This window comes from Rhipicephalus microplus, chromosome X (genome assembly GCF_043290135.1).
Source record: "Rhipicephalus microplus isolate Deutch F79 chromosome X, USDA_Rmic, whole genome shotgun sequence".
Taxonomy (NCBI): Eukaryota; Metazoa; Arthropoda; class Arachnida; order Ixodida; family Ixodidae; genus Rhipicephalus; species Rhipicephalus microplus.
The window spans coordinates 386,831,865-386,855,860 of NC_134710.1; the positions used below are offsets into that span (position 1 = coordinate 386,831,865).

General features: G+C 45.5%; 1 protein-coding gene across 1 annotated transcript in view; it reads left to right on the top strand.

Moving 5' to 3' along the window:
- The first annotated feature begins 852 nt into the window (after nucleotides 1-852).
- Nucleotides 853-23,996, top strand: part of LOC142775414 (uncharacterized) — a 94,161-nt gene continuing 71,017 nt past the window's right edge. The window contains exon 1 of the mRNA XM_075876812.1: nucleotides 853-1,212. Coding sequence (XP_075732927.1) covers nucleotides 853-1,212 — 360 coding nt within the window. The remainder of the gene's footprint in view (nucleotides 1,213-23,996) is intronic.

Genomic DNA, 23,996 nt, shown 5'->3' on the forward strand with positions numbered 1-23,996 from the left:
GACACAGTGCAACCGAACAGGAGGGGACTGCATATTCTTGGAGTCTCGGTGTTATCCTACGTGGCTATGCTGAATAAAGTTCTGCTCAAACTCATACCAGCTGACATTTTCATGGACTACTTCAAAAATGTGTGCAGAACGCGACAGAAACGAGCCAAGTTTCATCTGATCCGGAACTTCAGCAATTAAAATTTCTCCATATCAAAGTTGAATGCCGAGAAAAAAGTTCCTTTGTGAACAATTCGCCGAAGACATCAAACGACTGCATACCTGTATTAAATAGACCATTGAAGAAGCAGTCAGCAACTCCTACAGCAACGGGTCTGCAAACAAAGACACCATCTTCCCTCTTATCATGTTTTTTTGCGCTGCTACCAATCACAAGATGGAGGACTGCACGAGCGACATCACTCTTACCGAGAAGCGCAACAAACTTGTGACAGATAGTCGATGCTTCCGGAGCACGTCAAAAGAACATCTGGTTCGTAATTGCTGGGGGAGGGTGCACTGTCAAGCATGCAAGCACAGACATGCCTCCTCGATGTGCTGTGCTAGTAGCTCTGAAACACTATCACTGACTAATGCTCAGAAGAAACCCAACGCTAAGGTGCAAGTTTGCACTCAGAAAGCTTCAGCTCCCCGACTCATCAGTGATGTTCTTCTCCAGACTTTTCGAGCTTGGACAACGACTTTATCCCATGTTGCTATATACGCGATATTCTCGACAGCGGAATCCAGGGAACATTCGTAACTGAGCACGTCACTTCCAAGCTGGGTCTACCTGTTGTTGCCGAGACCAAACTCGCCATCAGTGCGTTTGGTAGAGCCAGCGACCCAGAACTACGATTCAAAATGGTGAAGATCATGTTCCGCAGTGCGCATGCCAACCTGATCCTCTACATTGAAGTCATAGTGGTGCCCTTTATTTGTGAGGAGATTATTGCAGCACCAAGTCAGATTCGTGTTCTTCAAGCCATCGCAGCGAAAGGGAAACATCTGAGTGACGCAGTTCTTTACCGAAGTGTAGATTGTGAGCCAGGTGTGAGTGTCCTCGTTCGATCGGACCAGCTTTGGAAGTTGATGCCCAGCACAATTGAAGTGAAGTGGTATGAAAAAAACCCAGCCTTACTCGCCATCAACACAAAAATTGGCTGGGCTCTGCAAGGCCTCTTGTTTAGTAGAGGAAGCACGAGTAAGAATGCAAGCACCCAAGTATGTGTTCTTTGAACATGTTCCCATGAAGACGACCAGATTGCCTTCCCATTACAAAGATTTTAGGACCTTGATGCTATCCGAATTAACGTCTCAGCGTGATGGAAGAATTAGAAGAATGTATTAGAAGATGTATTAGAAGAATTTAACAACACTACCAATCTTCGGAAATGATGCTATGAAGTTGTGTTGCCATAAAAATCACCTCTTGTCGACATGGCCGTCAATCGCAAAGTAGCCCTTTTGAGGCTCCACGGACTCGTGAGGCGGCTGTCATCCAACGACGATGCCATGAGAGCCTACGGTAAGGCTATCACGCAGTATGCAGGGGTCGGTCATGCTGGAAAAGTTGATGATGCCCCTAATCGTCCCGAGTGCCTGTATTACATGCCACGTTGAGAGGTTATACGTGAAACATCCACGACGACGAGACTTCTCGTAGTCTTCGACGCATCATCGCATGCATCAGGAGCGTGCTCTCTCAACGAAAAACTCGAAAAAGGTTCTAATCTCAATGCCAGCCTGCTTAATATTTTGATCAGGTTTATTTTTTCGCCTTCGGACTTAAAGCAGACGTGCAAAAGGCGTATTTACATATCAGCATTCGTGAAAAAGACAGAGATGCTCTTCGTTTTTGTAGTTTGAAAGGCTACTAATATCGGGCAGACCACTGCCAAAAATACAAAAAATACGAATTACGAGACTTACATTCTGCACTTTCGGAAGCTCTTTCCTATTACCTGCAACGTTGAAATATCATTTCGATCACGTCGAACAAGTTTACCAAGTAACGGCTGCAAAACTGAAAGCAAGCTTCTACATAGGTGACCTAGTTTTCGGAGCTTCAACTACAAAAGAAGCGCTACAACTCTACGAAAAAACGAATGCAATAATGGAGCTGGCCGGAATGAAAATGAAGAAGTGGTAAAAAAAACTGCGACTTGTTAAAAGAGAAACTCAAGCAGGCAGGAGAGACGTCAGCTCACGAGGTTTCGCAATCTAAGGTTCTTGGGCTATCCTGGAACTACACTGACAACGCCATTTCAGTGAAATTTGATTGCGTGACAAATCCTAAAAGTGGAACTTAGTATCAAGAAAACTATGCTCTAGGCTTCATCACGAACTTTTGACTCCTTGAGACTGCTAGCATCGTTTACCATTCGAGTTAAACTACTCTTTCAGAAGATATGGATGCAAAGACTCCACTGAGAAAGCGTTCTCCCCGAGACACTGAAGATCGAATGGGACAAGTGGACTGTCGAACTTCAAGACCTCAAAGACTTTAGAACCAAGAGGTATCAACTAGACAGCATCAGCTCTCATAACAGCGCGCACCAGCTGCATATATTCATGGATGCTAGCCCGTGTGCTCACGGAGTGGTGGCGTACATACGAGTCGAAAACAGTGCAGGAGCGGTTCGACTCCAGCAGATGCTCGCTAAGTCTCGGGTTGCTCCAATCAAGGGTCTCACTTTATCACGCCTGAAACTCGTCGGTGTGGTTCTTGGATCTCGATTTCTTAAGCTACTCCTAGACACTGTGCAATACACAAATGTAGAATACTTCTCCTGGACCGGCTCCCGAGTTTGCTTTAGTTGGATCAAGTCTACAGCCACCAAGTAGAAGTCCTTCGTTTGCAACAGCGTAATTGAGATTCAAGGGCTCACGGGCCTGAGTTACTGGAGACATTGCTTTGGAAAGAAAAACCCTGCCGAATTACTTACAAGAGGTATATCAGCGCGTCACATTTGTACTAGCGATTTATGGTGGCGTGGGTCTGACTGGCTTGCTGGTCCCTAAGAAACGTAGCCGGGCTGCAAGCTAGTGCTCATGAGTCAACAGATGAACTATGTAGATCAAGTGACGAAGATGCAACACTCTTTCCTTGTCAATGTTCACCAGCAGAGCCACTTTTTGACCTCGACAAGTACAGCAGCTGAATACGAGTCGTTAGAAACACAGCTTGTATTCAGAGATTTATCCACAATTATTGAGTGCACACCAGTCATCTTCTGATGGGCTGGCTCACTCTCACTGAAATAAAAGAGAGCTTGTCTACATTGATGAAGAATGCACAAGCGGACACCTTTGGCATAGAATTCACCTCATTATTAAAGGACAAACTATTATCTAAGGCGTCCCGAATTCGCGATCTGCATTCATTCCTGGACGATGAAGGGATTTCAAGAATCAAGACCCGGCTTGACAACGTTTAAATATCAGAAGACGTGAGGCATCCGATTCTACCACCAGCTGACCACCGCTGCACATACCTCAGCGTCGACCGCACGCACCGGCACCTGCTTCACAATGGTGTAAACGATACCCTTTCAGAGCTACGCGAGCGTTTTCAGGTGTTTAAGGGCTGCCAGTGTGTAAAAAAGGTGGTCTCTAAATCGAAAGTGTGTGCTGGGTTCAAGCTTCAATCTGCATCAGCCTTTGCCGCACTACTGCAGATCGACAGGGTGAAGAGATTGCACCCATTTCAAGTTGGGGTGTTGACTGCCGGTCCTGTTTTTGTGAAAGGAACCAGTCCTGTGAAAGCCTATATCGTTATTTTTACGTGTGCCGTCGTTCAGGCGATGCACTTACAGTTGCGCACTAATACAACTGTGGGGTCATCCTTACTGGCTTCCCATCAGTTTGTGTCGCGACGTCGCTTGCCTAGTGTTATTTATTCCGACAGTGCTCTAGCTTTTCGTGCTGCCAGTCGTGACTTAAAAGTGATGTACCCAGCTTTGCCATAATCTCCTACTGCCTGGTCTCCAGCCTGCTTCTTCCCTACCTTTGCATTAAAGTCGCCCATCACTATAGTATACTGTGTTTTTACCTTACTCATTGCCGATTCCACGTCTTCATAGAAGTTTTCAACTGAAGCGTCATCATGGCTGGATGTAGGCGCGTAAGCCTGTACTACCTTCATTTTGTATCTTTTATTCAGTTTAATTACGATACCTGCCACCCTTTCAATAATGCTATAGTATTCCTCTATGTTGCCAGCTATGTTTCTGTGAATTAGGAACCCCACTCCCAGTTCTCTTCTGTCTGCCAAGCCCCTGTAGCAAAGGACGTGCCCATTCTGTAGCACCCTATAGGCCTCATCTGTCCTCCTAACCTCACTGAGCCCTATTAAAACCCATTTAACACCCGCTAGCTTCTCGAATGGTACAGCTAGCCTTCCCTCACTAGATAAGGTTCTAGCGTTAAACGTTGCCAAGTTCAGGTTCCAACGCCAGAGGAGAGCTACTAGTAGAATTTGCAGAACGCAATAATTTACGGATTTTGAATACCTTCTACCGAAAACGAGAAAACCGCAAGTGGACATGGAGGAGCCCTAATGGCGAAAATAAGAACGAAATAGACTTTATAATGAGTGCACACCCTGGAATTGTTAAGGATGTGGAAGTGATTGGCAAGGTACGATGCAGTGACCATAGAATGGTACGGTCTCGAATTCGCCTAGACTTGAAGAAGGAACGACAGAAACTGATACGCAAGAAGCCAATCAATCAGCTAGCACTGAGAGGGAAAGTACAGGAACTCAGAGTGTCGCTGCAGAACAGGTACTCGGCTCTTAGTGAGGAAACCAACCTTAGCGTAGATACAATGAATGATAATCTGACGAGTATCATTACGGAGTGTGCAGTGGAAGTTGGAGGCCGGGTAGTTAGACAGGACACTGGCAAGCTTTCCCAAGAAACGAAGAACCTAATTAAGAAGCGTCAAATCATGAAAGTGTCAAGTACAACAGACAAAATAGAACTGGCAGAGCTTTCGAAGTTGATTAATAGACGTAAGGTATGTGATGTAAGAAGGTATAACATGGAGAGAATTGAACACGCTCTGAAAAACGGAGGAAGTGTCAAAGCATTGAAGAGGAAACTTGGGATAGGCAAAAGTCGGATGTATGCACTAAGGGACAAAGAAGGCAAAATAACTACCAATATGAATAGGATAGTTAAAATAGCGGAGGAGTTTTACAGAGATCTGTACAGTAGCCGAGACAACCACGACCTTAATACTATAAGAACTAGCAGTAACCCAGATTACACCCCACCAGTAATGATAGAAGAAATCAGAAAAGCTTTGGAGGGCATGCAAAGGGGCAAAGCTGCTGGTGAGGATCAGGTAACATCAGATTTGCTGAAAGATGGAGGACAGATTGTGTTAGAAAAACTAGCCACCCTGTTAACGAGGTGTCTCCTGACGGGAAGAGTACCAGAGTCTTGGAAGAACGCTAACATCATCTTAATACATAAGAAAGGAGATGACAAGGACTTGAAGAATTACAGGCCGATCAGCTTGCTCTCTCTAGTATACAAGCTATGTACAAAGGTAATTGCTAACAGAGTAAAGAAAACATTAGAATTCAATCAACCAAAAGAACAAGCAGGATTTCGAACAGGCTACTCAACAATTGACCACATTCATACTATCAATCAGGTAATAGAGAAATGCTCAGAGTATAACCAATCACTATACATAGCCTTGATAGATTACGAGAAGGCGTTTGATTCAGTAGAAATATCAGCCGTCATGCAAACACTGCGGAATCAGGGCGTAGATGAAGTATATATAAACATTCTGGAAGAAATCTACAGGGGATCAACTGCTACCATAGTGCTTCATAAAGAAAGCAACAGAATACCAATCAAGAAGGGTGTAAGGCAGGGGGACACAATTTCCCCAATGCTATTTACCGCGTGCTTACAGGAGGTTTTCAGAAGCCTAGAATGGGAGCAGTTAGGGATAAGAGTCAATGGAGAATACCTTAGTAACCTGCGCTTCGCCGATGACATTGCATTGCTGAGCAACTCGGGGGACGAATTGCAACTCATGATTACGGAGTTAGACAAGGATAGCAGAAAGGTGGATCTTAAAATTAATCTGCAGAAAACGAAAGTAATGTACAACAACCTCGGCAAGGAGCAGCGCTTCGAGATAGGTAATAGTGCACTTGAAGTTGTAAAAGACTATGTCTACTTAGGGCAGGTAATAACCGCAGAGCCGAACCACGAGATTGAAGTAACTAGAAGAATAAGAATGGGGTGGAGCACATTCGGCAAGCACTCTCAAATTATGACAGGTAGATTGCCACTATCCCTCAAGAGAAAGGTATATAACAGCTGTATCTTGCCGGTACTTAGCTACGGAGCAGAAACCTGGAGACTTACAAAGAGGGTTTAACTTAAATTGAGGACGACGCATCGAGCAATGGAAAGAAAAATGGTAGGTGTAACCTTAAGAGACAAGAAGAGAGCAGAGTGGATTAGGGAACAAACGGGGGTTAAGGATATCATAGCTGAAATCAAGATGAAGAAATGGACATGGGCAGGGCATGTAGCGCGTATACAGGATAACCGCTGGTCATTAAGGGTAACTGACTGGATTCCCAGAGAAGGGAAGCGTGTTAGGGGGAGACAGAAGGTTAGGTGGGCAGATGAGATTAAGAAGTTTGCGGGTATAAATTGGCAGCAGCAAGCACAGGACCGGGTTAACTGGTGGAACATGGGAGAGGCCTTTGTCCTGCAGTGGACATAGTCAGGCTGATGATGATGATTACCCAGCTTTGAGGGACACTCAAGTACAGAACTTTTGCTCGACTAACCACGTTATTTGGAAACCTATTGCAGAACACGGTCTATGGTGGGATGGATTTTGAGAAAGGTTTAATCACACTGTTTAAAGCTACCTACGAAAAATTCTACGGAATGGGTGCTTTGGTTTCAAGCAGCTTGAAACTATCCTTGCCGAAGTACGAAATGTAGTGAATGCTGGGCCACTAACGTACCTCTCTGCTGACACTACCAATCCAGCTGTACTTAAACATTCGCACTTTCTAACCGGTGGTAGTCTACTACACTGCCTAGTGCTAATACTATAGAAACCTCGAGAAGTCGCTCCGATACATTAAAGCATTGGAAATACAGGCACCAAATAGTAACTGATTTTTGAAAGCGTTGGTATATGTAATACGGCTCGTGCTTGAGAAGTGCGCATATTAGGGGAGTGCAGCCTGGAAACCAGCTTAAGGTGAACGATGTGGTAATCATTATGAAAAACAAGGTGCCCATAACTTTTCGGAAAGTTGGTAGAGTGACTGAGGTGTACTTATCATGTGACAATCACGTTAGAGCCTGCAAGATTTTCTTAGCAGGAGGTACAGACGTTACGAGGCCAGTACATCTTTTGTGCCCGTTGGAGTCGGGCGATTGAACTTTGTCGGGCTAGGAGGTTGTTGTAAATTGTTTTGAACCTTCCGCACGAATAGCACGCTCATCGAATGACTGAGGACGACAAAGAAGAAAAAAACGTCAAGGATCCAGAACACACTCTCTTGCTATGGATGCTCGGATTTGCGTCTCTTTCATTTGGCGCTTTTAAACGCCAAAGCGTGATTTTCCCACAGTCCGCAATAAATGTCAGTAAACGAACCAGCTACTGACGCTATATACTGACAGCACATATGAAAGTGTAGAAGCCATTGAAAAAAAGCTTGAACTTATTACAAAAACTTTTCTCAATCAGTAGCCATTCTAGTACCAGTCATTTTAACAAGCTTCACGAAGACGAGACGTGCTTGGTAGAAAAAATATGATGCACTAATTCCTACAAACATTGGGGAGCAGGGGAATTAGTTGTTGAGGACAAGAAATAAACGTAATAGAATGGGAAAGTCAGCGTATGCAGCACCTTTGAAACAGGGAGGAGGGCACAAAAGATGTGACGAGAGGAGGGAGGGAGATAGGCAACTGTATGTAGCTTTTACCCGAGTGCTACGCACGACATGAGTATGCGTTCGGAGGCGCTAGCAAAGTGCGCGTCTTCGACAGCCAAGGTCACAGCAGTGACTACGGCACGTGCGCAGAAACTCTGCTCTGCGCTCTTTTTGCATTTGCATTCTCTCACTCCTCCCAAAAATGTGTGTGATTTTGCACCCATGGATGGGCCCTAGAACAAGTTCACTGGGATTTACCGGTGCTTATTCGCCGCGTGGTTAAACGTTTTAGTAGTTTTTTAGCTTGTGCGTCGATTGCAGTGAGCACGTTGGAAGTTGAACTTCGCTTTTGTACGTTTCGTCATCCAAGATGCGTCCAATACGTTGTCTTCCGACTGTATGCATTTTCAAGCAAAACAGTTGAACTCTTTAGAAGAAGGTTTCTTTGTCTCCTTTAAACAAGCAGCTACGGCGTCCCATGCTATTATGTTCCAATACTGCTGTGGTGCTGCTAATTCCACGCAAGCGGCCACTTATTTGATTATTTTTGTATCTGCTGAGAGCTCTGGTCACTACTGTTTCCACTCGATGAAAGCCAAAGCGCTGTGTAGTTACGTATTTAAATCCTGAGAATGTGCGATTGTACTATTGTAAGGTTACTACTTTTTGCCTCAACAACTATCTTTAAAGTTTAAATGACCGTGCGAATGTGTGTACGACAACAGCTCGTGCATTTTTGTTTGATCTATGTGATTCCTGTTCTCTCAGAGGTGCGTCGCGGGCCCGCACGTTTCGCCATTGTACTCGTAGCTATGCCTTCTCGAATTCTCTTAAATGGTTGCAAGCCTTAATTTTTACGTTCTGTCCGCATTATTGTCTAGTAATTTCGTGCGCACGCACAAAAACAACAAAAATGCGTGTCCATGTTCAGGACTCCATCGGCTTGGATGAGAGAGTGGCCGAACGAATTCACCGTGCACCCTTGAACTTGTTCGCCGAGCATGCAGCTTAGCCCCCCTCAGCCCCGGAACGCTCGTTGATTCTGAACGTTTGGGAGCGGACTTGTCGTTTTGTAGCATGCTCATTTATACTATGAGAGTATTAGTGAGACACCTATTTTTATTTGTTTAACAGTGCCACATGTTTCATGCAGTGGCTTGGGCGTACCGGCCAAGAGTGTTCTAGGAGTTGGAGTTTTCTCGGGGTGTTTTATAATGTTGCATTTACATAGCGCGCACTATGCGAATTGTCTTAATTACTACGGGTGATCATTGAGAGGATTGGATGCTCCTGCCAAATATTTGTCTTTATGAGTGCAATTAGTTCTGAAAACTGGTTGTAAATATCCGCGCGAAAAGTTTTTGTGACTAAGAGCAAAGCACCATAGATAAGCTTTTTTTAATGAACTCGTGTAATTCGAGTTGTGCCGAACTCAAACTTAGGAGTTGTTTTGTTGTTTTTTTTATTGTGGTGTTTGTAATGCTTTTCTGAAGAACGAATCCTGGAAATAGTCATAGTTTTTGGCACACATCACTATTTTCTGGCTTTATATTTTCACTGTTTTGCTTCAAATAAAATTTCTTGGCATATTAACTATCGATAGGGACACATTCGCTTTTTGTGAAAGTGTGCAATTGTGAGGAGAAAGGCAGCGTGTCCTAATGCACACCTCATCTTCGAAAGTATGGGTGAAATGGAAAAGAAAGAGCGTCAGATTCAGGCATGTGTGCTGCGAAAAGAAGGGGCATGTGAGCGTGGCTTTAGTCGGCCTGGCCGTGCGTACTGCGCGCGGCGGTGGCTGCAGCTGCTAAATGCGTATAAACGCAGGTATGAAATGGCTCTTAGCTTCGTGTACTATATCGCAACGCACGTAAACGTGTGATCGTGTAATCGCAAAACGTCGCGATTTGCGTTGATACGTGTGCTTGGTCGTCTGTGTCAGCATCGTGAGCGCAGTGGTTTCGAGTGTTGGTGATAATTGAATATCAGCTTTAGTATTCTGCCTAAGCGTGAACGTACTTTGTGAATGATGTTCGCTCAAAGTACAACAACGGGTCGTTCAGATATAGGCCCACTTCTGTGAAGTGCTTTTTATATTAATTTGTTTTATTCAATGACCTTATTTTGTGGGATAACTATATAATTTCAATCTCCCACTTAAGAGACAATTATGGTGCACCCATAAAAGTGCTTTCTTCAATTCCCCAAAACTTTGTGCCTAATAGTAGACAGCGTGTTCGATTCGTAAAAAACACGTTGTGTCTTGTCATGTTCAGAGCGACAACTTGTTTCAGGGTACAAGATTTAAGCGAAGCCACTTAGTGCATTCTTATGATCAAAATACCTTTCTCACTTTGTCAATACAGGATGACATACCCGAAACATCATTTATAGATGCACTCAGCGGGACTGCAAAAACGACGACGAAGCTACGCGAACATAGCTTCGTTGTCGAACGGCACCAAGTCTGCCAGTACGAGACCCCTCGGGTGTCTCGTACTGGCAGACTTGGTGCCGATAGGTTGTGTACGAGAAACTATTGGCCAGCTGCCCGCTCGTAATAAGTTCACGTGCTACGTGACGCCACACAGGCTCATAAAAAGGGTGTTCTAAACTCACCGTGTTGGCTACAGATGGCGCTGACTGACACTCCAATGTTTAAATTCACATATAAACCCAATGAAGTGGCTTGAGGGGTAGCCGCCGTGATAGCTCAGTGGCTAGATCATCGAACGCGTCATTCGAAGGTCGAAGGTTTGATTCCTGCTCTTCACCCACTTTTCTTTCTCTTTATTTATTATACACTGGTTCTAATAACTTCCCCTATACACTCCTTGGCATTATTGTCTGCTATATCTCATTAATACTGTGTCAAAACACGAAGAAACGAACCCATAGGTATACACCTCTTTCATATATATATATATATATATATATATATATATATATATATATATATATATATATATATATATATATATATATATATATATAGCATTGAACGCGTTATTCGAAGGTCGTAGGTTCGATTCCTGCTCACGGCTGGTTAATTTTTCATCCACTATTCTTTTTTATTTACATTCCATTGGTTCTAATAACTTCGCCTGTACACTCCTTGGCATTACTGTCTGTTAGATCTCATTAATATAGTGTTAAAACTAGGAAAGCTATATATAAATATATATATATTATGAGAATTCATTGTACGTCATCTTCCTCATCTATCAATTATCATCATCAGTCTTCGGCACGTTCCTCTTCATGATCGGCGCCATTTTGCTGTTGCTTCAATAAAGCGTCAGCTGCACCGTTGTATTTCAAGTGGTGGAAGGTGCTTCCCGATCTCTTCGACCTCTCTCCATCCAAAGCCAGCTCCTGGAGCTCCGTTCGGGACGTCGCTTGCGCCAGCAGAGCACCATGGCCCAAGAGCAAGCCCAACCGAACCACTCGCCGGCGCAACCACCAGCCGCCAACCCTAGCCCGGTCAACAACCCCCCTCGGGAGCCTCCAATCTTCTCCGGTCTGCCTGGCGAAGATGTCGAAGACTGGCTCGACAACTATGACCGCGTAGGTGTCTACAACAACTGGAACGAGGCATCGAAATTAGCACGCGTCCAGTTCTACGTCTCTCAGGTTGCCAAGACGTGGTTCCTGAACCATGAGAGCGACTTCCGCGATTGGTCTTCCTTCAAAGACCAGCTCCGACGCATTTTCGGTACACCAACCGTCAGTTCAGAAGTTGCTCGCAAGAAACTGGCAGAACGCGTTCAACATTGCGGTGAGTCCTACACTTCCTATATTGAGGATGTGCTTGCACTTTGCCGCCGTATCGACGACACCATGCCAGAAGGTGATCGTGTCCGGCACCTTCTGAAGGGTATCGGACCTACCGCTTTCAACGCCCTCGTCGCACACAACCCTTCGACGGTTTCCGACGTCGCCTCGGTATGCCAGCGGCTTGATACCCTGCAGTCAATCCGCCTACGACCCGACTTCTCTGAGAATCCCCTGGCAAACAGTATGGAGCTCCGAACCATCATTCGAGACATTATTCGTGAGGAATTGCAAGCCTACACTTTACCTCCTTCTAACAACGTTCCCGCTCAACCCGCCTCTAGCGATCTGCGTGGAATTATTAGGGAAGAAATGTCGGCGTTCCAAAGCATTCACCGTGCTCCACCATGCGCCCAACCCCCCTCGTATGCACAGATCGCTGCAATGCAACCCTCGCCGTCTCAAGCACCACCACCTGTACCTGATCACGAACATCTCGCACCTATAGTCGCCCGTCCACCGAACCCTACCTACCATTCTTCCTGGCGGGCCCCACGTCCTATTTGCTACTACTGTGGAATTCGAGGACACATTTCCCGGGTCTGTCGACGTCGGCAGCAAGATGAACGTCGTGGTTATGCCGCTTTTGAACGAGACGACACATATGCTCGAGGTTACTACCGTTATGCCGACAGTCCTTCCAACCACCGATCACCGTCTCCTGTGCGCATTTCCAACACGACCAACAATACACGTGCATCCCGACCACGCTCCCCTTCGCCACTCCGACGCTCTGTTTCACCACTTCGGCCTGTCTCTCAACTGGCTGCCCAGCGATCGGAAAACTAAGCAGTGCAGTTTTTGGAGGGAAAACTGCATCGCGGCGAAATGACCCAAGTCCTCCTGAACGACCGTCAAACATGTTATTGGTAACTGTGGAAGGTGTGCGGGTGTTGGCTTTGGTGGACACGGGAGCAACTATTTCAGTTATGCGTGCCGACTTGTGTTCTCGATTGCGGAAAGTGAAGACACCCTACCTTGGATCATCTTTGATTGGGGCCAATGGAGCAATAATTAGACCATCGGCCCAATGTACAGCGCGTGTCTTCATTGACGGTATTCTTCATCACATCACCTTCGCTGTCTTAATTTCATGTGCTCATGAACTAATTTTAGGCTGGGATTTTCTCTCATCAGCATCTGCATTAATTTCTTGCCGTCAACGTGTAGTCGAAATGACCGAGACCGATCACTGCAGCGAACGCGTCGACGAAAGACCATTGCGTTTCTTCACAGCTTCCGAATCCATACTACTCCCGGGTCAAGAGCAACTCATCACCATCACTTCTCCGAATATTGCCAATGGTGACGTCCTCATCACCCCTTCCAGCAGCTGTCTAGCTCGCGGCGTTGTAGTCCCCTCCAGCCTGGTGCGGTTCAAAGACAGTGCAGCGATAATCATTGGCCTGAACCCTACCCCAGAGCCCGTCCTCCTACCCCAAGGTTCTGCAGTGTCATGTTATGTGGATACCCAACCGGTTTCTTTGGTCTCTCTTGACGCCTTGACAGCTCAGCTACAACAGGCCCAGTCTGTTACGTCCTCCTCCTTTGCTCCCGGGATAAATCCTGACCTTTCTGCTTCTCAGCGTGAGGCGTTGATGAATTTGCTCAGGAAACACCAGGCCTCCTTCGACGCCAATGCTTCGGCACTAGGACAGACCACAGTTGCGCATCATCGCATCGACACTGAAGGTCAGACTGTTGTACGCCGTCGTCCCTACCGAGTCTCCTTGGCCGAGCGCAAAATCATCGAGGAGAACGTGACCGATATGCTAAACAGAAACATCATACGACCCTCTACCAGTTCTTGGTCATCACCCGTTGTGTTGGTACAAAAGAAGGATGGATCGGTACGATTTTGTGTTGATTACCGCGCGCTCAACAAGATTACCCGAAAGGATGTATATCCGATGCCCCGTATAGATGATGCACTTGACTCATTGCAAGGCGCCCAATACTTCTCCACCCTTGACCTTCGGTCCGGGTATTGGCAAATACCAATGGACGAAGCAGACAAAAAAAAGACCGCCTTTTCTACGCCGGACGGTCTTTACGAGTTTAACGTAATGCCATTCGGTCTATGTAATGCTCCCGCCACATTTGAAAGGATGATCGACACTGTTCTTCGTGGCCTCAAGTGGAAAACTTGTCTATGCTACCTCGATGATATCGTCGTGTTTTCTTCCACTTTTGATGATCATCTGCAACGCCTAGATCAAGTGCTTACATGTCTCTCCAACGCTGGACTTCAACTAAACACAAGGAAGTGCCATTTTGGCAACACAGCTATAAAAGTACTAGGACATCTCGTTACTAAAGATGGCATCCAGCCCGATCCGGACAAAATTTCCGCAGTCCTCAACTTTCCGCGACCCTTTCGCTCCAAAGAACTACGCAGTTTTCTTGGACTCGCATCGTACTTTCGCCGCTTCATTCGCAACTTTGCCACTATTGCCGCTCCTCTCCACAAGCTCCTTGCTAGTACCGGTTCCTTCGATTGGAATGATCAATGCGAAGCCTCATTCCAAGAACTCAAGCAGGCACTGACATCCCCACCGGTGCTTTGTTATTTCGATGACAAGGCACCTACGATATTACACACTGACGCAAGTGGACAAGCAATCGGCGCCGTACTGCTCCAGCGCGACCATGCCTTTCGCGAGAAAGTTGTCGCGTATGCAAGCCGCACTCTGACCACTGCAGAGAAGAGGTACTCGATAACCGAACAAGAGTGCTTGGCTGTTGTCTGGTCCATCCAAAAATTTCGTCCGTACCTACATGGTCGACATTTTACTGTTGTGACAGACCACCATGCTCTTTGCTGGTTGTCCACAATCAAAAACTTGTCGGGACGACTTGGCCGCTGGATTCTCCGATTACAATCTTATGACTTTGACGTCATCTACAAGACTGGAAGACAACATCAAGATGCCGACGCTTTGTCACGATGCCCTTTGCCGCAGTTTTCGGTGCACGTCACATCCCCTTGTCAAATTGGCTATACGGAGGACGCCTCGTCGATATCATCCATTTCTTCCCTACCTTCATCCACCCGTTCATCAGCACTTGCTACTCACCAGCGAGCCGATTCTTATTGCACTGACATCATTGGTCGGCTTACCGGTGCTTCGTCTTCCCCTAATGCCAGGCTCCGGAAACAACTCCGACTATTCAAGTTGGAGGACGATGTGCTATATCGATACATTTTGCACCCGGAAGGCCACCGATGGGTTCCCGTCGTACCACGCGCACTACGCACTGAAGTTCTGCGCGCTTCCCACGACGACCCGACGTCAGGACATTTGGGTTACTACAAAACATACGAGCGCATCCGCAGTCGATTTTTCTGGCCAGGTCTTTCCACGACAGTAGCTAAATATATTGCCTCGTGCGCACTTTGCCAACACCGCAAGCGGCCCACTACTCCTCCAGTCGGGACCCTACAACCACTTCCTTGTCCATCGGAGCCGTTCTCTGTCGTCGGAATTGACCTCTTCGGGCCCCTCCCAACTACATAAGACGGCAAGAGGTGGATAGTCACCGCGGTTGATCACTTGACCCGGTACGCTGAGACGGCCTCAATCACTTCAGGAAGTGCTTCGGAAGTAGCAACTTTCTTCTTGAATGCTATTTATCTACGTCATGAAGCCCCTCGTGTCCTTTTGAGCGACCGGGGAAAGGCATTTCTTTCAAGCACGCTCAGTGAAGTTCTTCAAGCATCAAAAACAGTTCATAAAACAACATCTAGCTATCACCCGCAAACCAATGGCTTAACGGAAAGATTTCATCGCACGCTGTGTGACATGCTGTCCATGTATATCCGACCGGACCATCGCAATTGGGATGCCATACTACCCTTTGTCACGTATGCATATAATACGTCAGTTCAACGAACCACAGGCTATTCTCCATTTTTCCTAGTATACGGACGCCAACCGACATCACCACTCGACGTTTCATTCTTTTCTGGCCCCGTCAACTCTTCACCATTCGTTTGCGACCAGTTTCTGTCCCGCGTTGCTCGATGCCGTCGTCTTGCCCGCGTAAACACCGAAGCTAGCCAAGAAGATCGCAAACATCGTTACGATGCCACTCACCGCGTCGTTCTCTACCGCCCTGGCGACAATGTACTTCTGTGGACTCCTGCGCGAACGCCTGGCTTATGCGAAAAGTTTGAGTCACGCTATCTTGGCCCTTACAAAGTTATCGAACAGACCTCACCGGTGAACTACCGTGTCACACCTGTTAATGTTCCCACTGACCAACGCTGCCGCGAGACAGAGATTGTGCATGTTTCGCGTCTCAAGCCCTATTGTATGCGTTCCACAGCGTAATTCGCGGCCAGGCTGGCCGCTTCCGTCGACGGGGGAAATTAGTGTGAGAATTCATTGTACGTCATCTTCCTCATCTATCAATTATCATCATCAGTCTTCGGCACGTTCCTCTTCATGATCGGGGCCATTTTGCTGTTGCTTCAATAAAGCGTCAGCTGCACCGTTGTATTTCAATATATATATATATATATATATATGTGTGTGTGTGTGTGTGTGTGTGTGTGTGTGTGTGTGTGTGTGTGTGTGTGTGTGTGTGTGTGTGCGTGCGTGCGTGCGTGCGTGCGTGTGTGTGTGTGACTCGCAACGAACAGCGAAAAAGAAGCCCCTGAAGAGCGGCAATCATGTGACGTAAGAAGGTAGCGACGGTTGGTAGAAGCAGAGGAGGAAGAAGTGCAGTATAGAATAAACACGGCGTATGAGCCGGGCCACGTCTCCCATTCATCGTAGCGTCATATATATATATGTATATATATATATATATATATATATATATATATATATATATATATATATATATACAAGTAACGTAAAATGTTATCCCAACATTCAATGAAAGCGCCCAGATGTCAGTCAGCAACGTGGCCTAAAAGCGCTTAACGTCCTCTTTTTTTTTTGACCACATGACAACGTTGCTTGTAACATTCAGTACGATAAGGCAACGTCTATGATCACATTTTCAATATCAGGGCAATGTTTTCGCAACATAGCAGCAACGTAACGTCAACATCCTAGCAACGTGACATCAACATACCAGCAACATGATGGCCCCATACAATCAACGTGATGTCAATATTGCTGTGTGACATGTTGACTTTCATGCGACGTGCCCCAAAAATATATACTACTGTGCGTTCGTTATAATAAAAGGCATGTTGACGAGTTCTGGGAACTGCCATAAAGCTTCTGGCTACGAAAAAAAGCTCTGGTATGGTGTGAAAAATTGCCAAATTATTGTCCATGCACAAAAACTGCTTCCTAACAGCTCTTTATCAACGCATTCATACATGCATAAACGAGGGGTGTTGAAACAGCCAAGCTAAAAAAATGTCAAAACACACTTGTGCATGTCCATCAGACCGAAAACTCACTTTTCGAATCCCAAAGCTTCCAAGACATGTGATATACATACTGCATTTTTAGAGCATTGAAAAAATGTGGTTTTGCTCTCTGTAAGCAATGACTACAATAAGTGAGCATGTGTTGACGGTGCAGTATTTTTATGCGCGGAAGTGCAGCAACCATGAGGACATGCAGTCGCACAGCTTAGGCAGGAAAGAACATGCCGAAGTGCCTGAATGCCATATGAAAGAAAAAACAAGACATTTATTTACGAAGATTACTTACTTCTTATTTATTTGTCGTTGTCACAGAGCAAAACATGAATGGCAGTGTTACAAAACACATTTAAGCATTCAGTAAGTAATATGAACAAGGCACGATGCAAGTTTCTTTCATACTATGTCAACTGCTGGGTCGTAAAAAATAAGTACAGGTGCAAAATGAAAACACAACTTCTGTATACAATTTGAGCAAAAGTTTGACGAAAAAAGCTTTTATCTATAGTATTTACAATATCAGTGGGAAAGTGAATAGGCAAGGAAGAAGACACTGGCGAAACTGCTATGTGTTGAATACGTAGGAGGACACGAATACCATAGACAGTCATTGCTTTGTCGGTACTTTTCCAACAGTGATGCATGCATTGTATACAATGATGATTGCCACTGCTGTTGACTGTCTGTGTCATGATTTCATGAACAGAGACAATATAGCAGCACTGAAAGACTAGCACATCCCACTTAGGTTTAGCTTGTTTTGACGGAGCTTAAAAGGTTCAAAACAAGAACTTGTTTTTACCAAAACAGAAAAACTTCCCGATATCTGTGTAGTAAAACATGTTGCACATCAAAAGAAGCTTATCAGTTTGAAGGCACTGAACTTCATGATTGCTGCCTGACACGCATTCAGTGAAAAGCGGTTCATTAAATGTGGCCGATTTATTACATATAAAATACGCCTTTGAAAGTCAAGGTAGCCGACACGCTGTCAGAATTAGCAAAATGCGATCATTGAAGCAACTGCTCAGTGTAATTCGCCCGAAACATTCACTTCCCAGCCACAACCAAGCGAAAAATATTGATCACGAAACGAATATACAAGGCATGCAACTATTTTCTGTTCAGTTCATTAACAAGTTGTTGTCCTTTTGTCCACTGGATGGTTAAACTGTTGCGGGCACGGCACGAATGCAAGCATGGTGTCCAACGTGTTCGTATTTGATTGTTTGCAGGTTCCGCTTCTTGTCACCGCTGCGAAATCAAGTGCAACTGCCGCATTCACCAAGATGGAGCACGAGCCACCGTTCTCAAGCTATCTGGATCTGTCGCCGATGCCGCTTCAATCCACGTGCAGCAGACACCTGTACCGGAAGCATCTACCAATCAACGACAACCACGCCATGGACTGCTGCCGACTTAAATAGCCCACCGGACGCCCACCTACTCAGTTGCGGGCACGGCACGAATGCAAGCATGGTGTCCAACGTGTTCGTATTTGATTGTTTGCAGGTTCCGCTTCTTGTCGCCACTGCGAATTCAAGTGCAACTGCCGCATTCACCAAGATGGAGCACGAGCCACCGTTCTCAAGCTATCTGGATCTGTCGCCGATGCCGCTTCTATCCACGTGCAGGAAAGACACCTTCATCGGAAGCATCTACCAATCAACGAACACTACGCCATGGACTGCTGCCGACTTGAATAGCCCACCGGACGCCCACCTACTCAGTTGCGGGCACGGCACGAATGCAAGCATGGTGTCCAACGTGTTCGTATTTGATTGTTTGCAGGTTCCGCTTCTTGTCACCCCTGCGAATTCAAGTGCCACTGCCACATATACCAAGACAGAGCACGAGCCACCGTTCCCAAGCTATCTGGATCTGTCGACGATGCCACTTCTATCCACGTGCAGCAAAGACACCTGTATCGGAAGCATCTACCAATCAACGACAACCACGCCATGGATTGCTTCCGACTTAAATAGCCCACCGGACGCCCACCTACTCAGTTGCGGGCACGGCACGAATGCAAGCATGGTGTCCAACGTGTTCGTATTTGCTTGTTTGCAGGTGGGGCACGATACTTCATCATTTAAAAGCAATGATTTGTCACTCATATTCATGATGTGCCCCAGAACACTGGCGTTGATAGTGTGCGATTGTTTCTCTATATTTCTTAAGCTTGTTACAAGTGGTGACGTCGAGTTGAATCCCGGCCTGAGCTCAAACTCAGATGACAAACTTGAACAGATTTTGCAAACTTTGAAGGAGCAGTCAAAAACATTAGCTCACATTAAACGTGATCGGAGAGCAGTCCAAAAGGAAGTAAAAGAACATGGTACTGCCATAAAAATGGCAGCATATCCACGGGGGGAATGATGGGGAGTGGGGCGAAGCATTCGTCCATCCATTCGTTCTTGCTTCCGTCCGTTCCTGCGTACGTCTGTGTAACCGTCCATGCGTCCATCCACCCGTCCGTGCGTGCGTCTGTTCGTGCGTCCGTCCCTGCGTTCGTCCATGCATCCGTGCCTGCGTCCGTTCATGCGTCCATCCATGTATCTGTCTGTGTGCCCGTTTGTCCATCTATTCAGCACTCCAAGTACCACCATCTCGCATCTTTTCATCATATATTCTCCATATAGAAGCACCGCCACCCAGCGGACATTTCAAGGACTAAACGGGAGGTGGCACATGCACTTTCTTACGGCTTGCGCTTCGGGTTTACTTCCCACCTTTAACCACCTCGAGTTCATGGTATATACTAGTTCACTGTATTTATGGCTGTGCGGCCCAACTCTCGCTAAACCTTTCTAAAACGAAGGAGGTTACACCCAGCGAGTATAACGTAGCAACCCTTTCTTTTCAGATCGTGCTCAATGTACATGCCAATAGCTGCTAATGGGGATCGCAGCGTGCGCGTTACCTAAAGGCCGAATGCTCCTGTCTCTCATTCCCCCTTAGCAGCCATTAACATGTGCATTGAGCACTATCTTTTATTGTTTAACAACGCACAGAAGAAATCTCTCACCGGAACCACCTTGGAGGTCAAAATCGTAAGGACCGCTATTTCGGGTATGTGCCGTTTGTGGTTACGTACTACGAGGGATGCACAAGCCATGCCATAAGGAGCTTCGCCCCTAAAAAACTGAGAAAAAAAGAGAAAAATAAAGACGCGAGAGAACGCACCGAAGAAGACCTTCTAAGTCGGTGCTGTGTTGCTCTGTTCCTGGCTCGACTAGGCGCCGGCTTTATGGTCATCCGACGATATGAAATCTCGATTATCGGTTCCTTCGTGCTGCCATCTCCTGCATTTTGGGGGGAATCCCCTTCAAGGGTTCGCTTTAGCGGCACCCCGCTTGTGTCCATCACCGTCTCGTCAGTAGTTATATTCAAATTCTTCTCAAAGTTCTTATCTGTCTTTTCACCAGGGGGGGGGGAGTAGCTGATTCTTAAATGAACATAAGATAAAAGTGAGCCCCGTAACTGTCACTCAAGGGGAGGACATCTCAATAGTAGCTCACGAGGGAAGGGGGTAAGGAGAGATTAAAAAATTACGGCATATTCACGGGGTGAATGATGATGAATGGGCGAAGCTCCGGAGGGATTCATCGGTAAACTGTGAATCTTCCGTGTAATTCGCCTAGTCGATCGTCATGTAAAGACGTGAGAAACGCTGTGTGTGTATATACACAAATCAACTTTTATTTGTTCTTAGACGATGGATGGCTTGCGATGTCCCTTGCCTCGCGCGCTCGCACATCGTGATTCTGTCTGCGAGCGCGCGCTGCTGCCGCCTTGCGCTCTCTCCGCTGTGCAGCCTTATCCATCCGGCGACTCAAAGCGCGCGCCAACAGCGAACGGATTTTATTACAACGCTCCCCCTAGCGTACGTCGCCGCACTAAATCAAACGATTGCCTTCAACCAATGAAACGCGCCAAATGTGACATCATTCCTATTTTATAAGATCTCGCGTCTTTCATCAACTACAAGTACCGCTTTCTAGTTTATAACATCTTGCATCTTTTCATCATCAGCTACAAGTACCACCATCTAGTAAACACTACAAGAACTAAACGAGAGGTGGCTACATACAGGAGACGGTACCGCCATCTAGTGAACACTGCAAGAACTAAACTAGAGGTGACTACATACAGGGGACGGTACCGCCATCTAGTGAACACTGCAAGAACTAAACTAGAGGTGGCTACATACAGGCTACAGGGGACGCACAGCCCACGCCCTAAGGAGCTTCGCCCCTAAAAATATTGAAGACCGCCTAGCTAAACTTGTTTCCTCTCTGTCTAAACTGAATGACGCACAACAAACAGCAACCCGACTGAACGAAGTAGTCGAAGTGTTATCTAGAAAGGTTGATGACATTGAAAATCAACAGCACCGCAATTATCTTGTTCTTTGTGGCCTGCATGAGCAAGACATGGAAACACAGGAAGACCTGACGAAAGTGGTACAGGCCAAAATTTTTTCTGTAATCGGTTTATCGCCTTAAAGCGTGGAGTGCATGCACCGCATTGGAAAAATTCTCCGACAATACGACTTCAAGGAAAAGCAGGAAATTATGCGTAACTGTTACAAGCTAAAGGGTTCGCACGTCTCAATCAGTGATGACTTCTCAAAACGCGTGCTACACAGCAGAAAGTGCCTTTGGGAAAGTGCTAAAAACGAAAAGTTGAGGGGAAAGCGGGTGCGCCTAGCTTACGATAACTCTACGTAGACGGCAAGGCGTATTACTGAGATGATTCCACTGATTTGCGTAAAGAGTGCCGAAACGCTCGACATTATAAGAAAGACACCAGCTTAGACGGCAGTGGAAATTTTTCCTGAAAAGTTAACAGTTATGAATGTTAATGCACTTAGTATCTGTAACAAGTCATCACTCTTTGAGGCTGCGCTCTTTGAACATGTACCGCATGTTGTAATCATGACAGAAACCTGGTTAAGCGAATCAGTTGAAAATACAGAGTTGCTGCCTCCGAATTACACTGCCTGTCGCAAAGACCGAGGATCCAGGGGAGGAGGTGTTGCCATTGTTCACAAAACTTCAATTCATTGCTCTGAAATTTTCACCCCACCGGAATTAGAATGCGTTGCGTGCACGATACAAATGAATGGACAGTATTTTGTAGTTATCGCAGTGTATCGCCCACCTGGCCCCCCTGAAGAACATATGATACTTCTTAATAATTTCTTAACTCATAAGTTTAGCCATTCTAATTATAAGATCATACTGGCTGGAGACTTCAATTTACCGCATATCGATTGGGTGAATTGTCAGGAAGTTCAAAATGATCAAGCTGTGTCTCGGATTGTTTTGGATCTGGCTTTCTCCCTTGACCTAGCACAAATTGTAACTACACCTACGCGAATCCACGAATTAGGAGAATGACTGCTCGACTTGGTCTTCTTGAGCAGATCTGCCGCTCTATCCAAATATCAATGTGAAGTATTAGAAGGGATATCTGATCACAAAATGGTGATCACGCATATAGATACCACGCGCACTAGGGTAAAAAAGAATAAAACTACGACAGTTCTCGATTTTTCTAAAGCAGATGATACTGGAGCAATAGATCACTTAGAGCAGGGATATGATGCTTTCACTCAATATATTTCTCTGAATACTACATCAGTAAATGATGCATGGAACATGTTTAAATGCATTGTTTTGAAAGCAATAGAAATATTTGTTCCAAAACGCACCAAGAAAGTTAACAGAAGAAACCCATGGATTACGCGAAAAATAATTCAGAAAAAACGACTCGTGAAAAGAACGAGCACTAAAACACCATTGTCAACAAGAACACGTCATTACGTCAGTTCCCTTTCTCAGGAACTCAAAATGGAAATTATTCATGTAAAACACAGGTACATGAATGAAACTCTTACCAATTTCATTAAAACATCACCGGGAAAATTTTGGAGGTACCTTTCAGGACCAAAACTTGGCATCCAATTTTCGAAGAACGATAATGTAACTATAACGGATAAATATAAGATTGCTTGCCAACTTGATGAATATTTTGAATCGTTTTTCATTAGGGACGATGGTTCAACTCCTCAAGTGCGAGTTTCTAATGAGCAATGTCTACCTGAGCTAACTATAACACAAGAAGGCATTCTGGGTTTCTTACCTAATGTAGATGTGAAAAAATGCCCAGGACCTGATCGAATTCCCAACACCTTTTTAAGGCGTTATGCCGAGTAGTGTTAATTTTTTCTGTTGGATATTTTCACAAAATCACTTCAATCCGGTTACGTTCCGATAGATTGGAGGCGTGCCAAGGTAATACCGATCCATAAACAGGGTTCCAAATATGACGTCACGAATTTTCGACCGATTTCCTTGACAAGTACTTGTTGTAAAATACTGGAGCACATTTTGACTACTCACCTAATGAAGTTTGTAGAAGAAAATGGTACTTTAGGTAATAATCAGCACGGGTTTCGCAAAGGGTATTCCACAATTTCAATTCCTACTTAGGTTACGCATGAAATCGGTCAGTGTTTAGAGGGAAAAGGTCAAGTGGACATCATATTTAATTATTTCTTATAAGCATTTGATAAAATATCTCGCACAAAGTTGCTTAAAAAGTTGTCTTGTTTGACTGGTGACAGTCAGCTATTAAAATGGTAGAGGCATATTTGTCAACTAGACAACAATTTCTTGAATTATATAATGTCTCCAGCACCAATAAACCAGTCAGATCAGGCGTGCCGCAAGGGTCCGTCATAGGCCCTTTACTTTTCTCTATCTATATCAGTGATATGGGTGCCAATTTTTCTCAGTGAATAGCCATAAAACATTATGCAGATGACACCATTGC